This window comes from Nicotiana sylvestris, chromosome 8 (assembly GCF_000393655.2).
Source record: "Nicotiana sylvestris chromosome 8, ASM39365v2, whole genome shotgun sequence".
Classification (NCBI taxonomy): Eukaryota; Viridiplantae; Streptophyta; class Magnoliopsida; order Solanales; family Solanaceae; genus Nicotiana; species Nicotiana sylvestris.
Genome location: NC_091064.1, coordinates 15,948,077 through 15,953,201, shown reverse-complemented (window position 1 = coordinate 15,953,201; position 5,125 = coordinate 15,948,077). Strand labels below are relative to the sequence as shown.

Below are 5,125 nucleotides of genomic sequence, written 5' to 3'. Positions count from 1 at the left end.
ATCTCTACTACCGGCTCTTCAACTGCTTCAACAACTTTCTCGGTCTCCTGCAGAGTATTCTTTTCTTCCTGAGCAGGCTGGACTGTCACATCTGTCAACCTTGTGTATTCATCCAGCTCAATGGGTACCTGAATGAGTGTCTCAGCCTGTATATTGTCACGAGCTCTCTCTTGCTCTTCGTCGAGATCCCTGCCGTTACGGAGACTCACCGCCATCAGCTGCTTCGGGCCCTGATCTTTAGGATTGATTTGGGTATCTGCAGGTAGCGTCCCTTGAGGACGATTGTTCAGAGACATTGAAATTTGGCCCACTTGCACTTCAATATTTTTGATAGCTGCGTCATGTACATCTATTCTCTCGTTTATCTTCGCAATGGACCCAATAACCTGCTGCATCATTGCTTCCAGTCTAGCAAACCCATCGTCCTGTCTTCCACCATGCTGCTACTGAAGAGGGTGGTACCCCTGCTGCTGATTGTTGTACCCCTGTGGTCTAGGATACAATGCCATGTTGTTGGGGGGTCTCATACCTCCCATGTTTCCGGCGTTATATTGTGGCTGAGGTGGTCTGTACTGCTGCTGAGTCTGCTGACCCCAGTTCTGATTTCCCTGTCTCTGACCCCCATAGTTAGCAACATAGTTCATATCTTCAGGGTGCTGCTGATGATGATCAAGCTCTGTATTCCAAGGATTACCAATTGGCTGACTAATGCAAGATGTGCACAGGCCCCCATTGGTAGTATCTACTATGTGTACCTGCTGTTTTTGCCCTGATTCCTCCACCTTTTTGGTGAGAATGCTCATTTGTGTCAAGAGAGTCGCCATATTTTCAGCCATAGTGTTTGAAGGATCAAGAGGCACGGAGTGCACCACTGGAGTGATGGGTGCATTCCTGGATGTCCATCCCGAATTCTGTGCCATTTTATCTAGTAAACTCTGACCTTCACTCCATGTCTTGCTCAGGAATGCCCCACCAGCTGAGGCATCTATAATATTCTTCAACCCATCTGACAGTCCCATATAAAATTGTTGTCCCAACATCTGTTCTGGAATACCATGATGTGGACACATAACCAACACTCCTTTGAACCTGCCCCATGTTTCATGCAGTGTCTCTATCGGTTTCTGCTTGAAGCTCACGATCTCATCAATTTGTTGGGCAGTTTTGTTGGGTGGATGAAACTTGTTATGAAACTGCTTGACTAACTCATCCCACGTTGCTATAGAATTTATGGGGAGTGAGTTTAGCCACACCTGTGCAGCTCCTATCACCGAGAATGGGAACAATAATAGCCTGATAGCCTCTGGAGTGACATTGGGCTGCCTCTGGGTCTTGCAGATTGACTGGAAGTTCTTCAGGTGTTGCTGAGGATCTTCAAGTTGTGTCCCAAAGAAGAGTCCCTTGTTTTGCAGCAAGTGCAACATGTTGTTCGTGATCTGGAACGATTCAGCTTGTATCGCGGGCACAACAATGGCAGTGGCCAGATTGTCAGCTGTGGGTTATGCCCAGTCATACAGTGCACCCTCGGGCACCAGAGGTGCCGCTTCTCTGACATTCAAGTTGACTTGCTCATGCCTGCCGTTTCCGTTGGGGTCGATTGCATCTCCCATGTCAGCTTCGAATTTGTCTATTTGTTGAGGTGGTTGAAGTCTTCTGTTGGCACGGTTCAATGCCCTGAATATTTTCTCAGGGTCTGAGAGTCCTTCAAGTAGTTCTCCAGTCCTAGAAGAGTTTCTAGGCATACACCTGTGCAACCAAGTCAAAAACCGTCAAATGTTTCAATCAAAAATTGGGTGTAGAGAAACTGCTTACACTAAGAATTTTTGTATTTCTATCAATGGTAATTGATAATTCCGTTAAGTCCCCGGCAACGGCGCCAAAATTTGATCACGCCCAACTATGCCCTCTAAAAAGGACTCTGCGGACGTTGCAAATATAACCCGAGTATTACGCCCAGGGTCGAATCCACAGAGAGTTAACCTATCAATCACAATCTTTAGACCCACTAAACTCTTGAGAACCAATTTCCCAAACTTTTGAATCACAGTTGAAGGTTTCTTTACTAACTAAGATTGCAAGTAAATAACAAGCTGTAAACTAAAATGCTAAGGTTGTAAACAATGATGAGAAAAAGCTAAGGTAAAGATTTCCCCTATTGATGGAATCCCTTCTGTTTATGCTTCATACAAATTTACCAACACACCTCTATCAATCATGAACACTTTTCTTACCGTAAATCTCTCCCGAGTAATCACAGTAATATACTATTGCACTCTCCCGAGATACACTAGCTAGCTTTAATTAACACAGTTCACTTAAGATTGCACCCAAGGCTTCGTTATCCCTAATCCCGCCTTTAAACCCGCAGTTATAGATTCCTCTTATACTTTAGGAGTGGTGTTATTCAACAATAACCTAAATATGCACTCTCTCCCGAGTTATGCACACTAAATAGGCACAGCTAATTGAGGATCCTGTCAATTAACTACAACAAGAACATAGTTGAATAAATAAAGATTGAAACTAGCAATTTGTATTCACATAAACAAGAAGTTCATCCCCCAATAGGTTCCATCAAAACCTTAGACAAAAGATTTAGCTACTCATAACTATGGGTAAACAAACTAAGATAAGATCCATCATAAACTAGCAATCAAAATCAAAGAAAAGAAGAAAGATGTTTTGGGTGATCTCTCACAATTGTTTTTCTTGCCAAGATACTCTAAAAATCAATACATCCCTCTCTTGGGCGAAGTCTAGTGTTTAAAATAGAGTTTTGGGTTAAAATCCCGTGTTTTGCACTTTAGTCCCTGAAATTTCCGCCTCCTGCCGCGGTTCTGCCGCCGTCGCGGTGGAACCACGGCCAAACAGCTCCTCTGAATCTCCTTCTGTCCGCGAGCATCCGTCACCGCGGTTCTGCCGCGGTCGCGGTGGAACCGCGACAGAGTCATTTTTCTGATTCTTCAGCCTGTTTTTGCGTGGTTCACTTGGGACATTTCACGGTTGGCCTCTCTTTCTTCATTCTTTTTGACTCCAAAAGTGCTCCCTAGCCTTCCCTAGTCATATATAACCTGCAAATCATGAAAAGCACTAATAAGAGCATTTTGTTATCACTTTTATTATTAAAACTATGCAAGAAGGCAGTTATTTAGGGCCTGAATATAGTTAAATTCACCTATTATCACCTATACACTATTGGAAACTTTATTGTCCTCCCTACTCAAGTTTCAATTTAATTGTATCATATACACAAATTTACCAATTTTATAGGAAAAATTTCACATTAGAACAACTGCGCTCCATACTTTTCAATTTTATAGCTCATATTTCAATTTACAGCCAACTAGCCCAAAAATAATAGGCTAAAATTCAACATCCAACTCCATAGGTTCTCAAATTTACTATTTAATTTTAAAAAAAGATTGCTCAAGCTTTTAAATTAATTTTCGAATCAGTAACTGTGATTCAAATATCAATTCAACAAACCAAATTCATTTGGGTGGTGAAAAATTAGATTTTTAATAAGCTTAAATATGTGGGTTTAAATTTCGAATTTGATATTGTGAGAAATTTAGAGTGGATGTTATTTTAGACTTGTTAGAAATAGTATAAGGAGGTTGTATATAAAATTTTAAGTCATTTAATGGAGATTTGGACTGGTTTTGAACAAGAATTGTAACTGAAAATTGTGGCAGAAGTTCATCTACAGATGCTTGTATAAAGGTGTATAAAAGTGTATAATAGTGTATAAGGTGTGTTTCTACACTCATATACAGTATTATACAAGATTATACATAATTATAAAAAAAAAACTGACTTCGTCTTTTTCCTTGCGTCTTTTCTAAAAATTTAATTCAAATCTACTCCAAATCACTTCAAATTTTAATTTTGAACTCCTTATGATATTTTCAATCAATTGGAACAACACCCAATCCAAACAACTAATAAATTCAAAAAAATCCATTTTCGAAAGTAAAGCTTGGTCTTCAATGGTGGACTCTACTCTTCAATTTTCTTACATTGCAAGCAGGTGACACAAGAGGAAAAGCAGAAAATACATGGCCCCTTGAAGCCTATGTAGAAGATGTGAGAAGAAGAGAGAGTGAAAACAACGGTTGTGAGAACACAGATTTAACTCCATAGCTTTTAGAAGTAATGATTGTAAGAACACATATTTTGAATTTGCTAGTGCTTTCAAAATATGTACAATGTGGGCTAGGTCAGGTAAAACTTAAAAACATGGGCCATTTTTTGTTATGGTGTGAAGTCATATGTATTTTCTTGTAATTCTTTCAATTATTTATATACACTTTAGGAATTAAATGAGTATCCCTTTATATTAGGAATCAATTATTTCCCATCCTTATTCTTTCTCCCTCATGCTCTCTCTCTCTCTCTCTCTCTCTCTCTCTCTCTCTCTCTACGTCTCTCTCTATCTCTCAATCCCTAATTCCAGTAATGTTGAGCAAAGAAAAAGAGAGCAGCAATTCCACCATTGACAACCATTAAAAAGCTTTGAATTCGAATTTGGGTTTTCAAAAAATATTATTTGTTTGAATTAAGTGTTATTGCAAATAATTGAAAATTCTCTCTACGTCTCTCTCTATCTCTCTATCCCTAATTCCAGTAATGTAAAGTAAAGGAAAAGAGAACAACACTTCCACCATTGACAACCATTAAAAAGCTTTGAAGCTTTGAATTCGAATTTGGATTTTCAAAAACCATTATTTATTTGGATTAGGTGTTGTTGCAAACAATTGGGAATATGGTTTGGGGTTTATATCTCAATTTTGAGGGTGTTTTGGTGAAGATTAGACTTCATTTTGGCTGAATTTCAGATTGAAACTCGAAGAAGAAGAAGAAGAAGAAGAAGAAGAAGAAGAAGAAGAAGAAGAAGACATGACATACATTATATTGCAGAAATTGTAGAAAAATTGTATTATGTTGTTTATATATATATATATATATATATATATATATATATATATATATATATATATTATTTAAATATTGTATGAAAGTTGAGCAATATTGTATAAAAATTGTATTTAAGTTGTATGATATTGTAGTTGTATATAACTGGGTAGAAATAATGTATGAAAATTGTAGATAAGCTATGAATAAG

At 38.3% G+C, this 5,125-nt stretch overlaps 1 protein-coding gene across 1 annotated transcript; it reads right to left on the bottom strand.

Annotated features, from left to right (window-relative positions):
* Positions 1-443: 443 nt before the first annotated feature.
* On the bottom strand, positions 444-1,424 carry LOC138874725 (uncharacterized). The gene has a single exon (XM_070153502.1). The coding sequence runs from the start codon at positions 1,422-1,424 to the stop codon at positions 444-446; it is 981 nt and encodes a 326-aa protein (XP_070009603.1).
* Between the last annotated feature and the right edge of the window lie 3,701 nt (positions 1,425-5,125).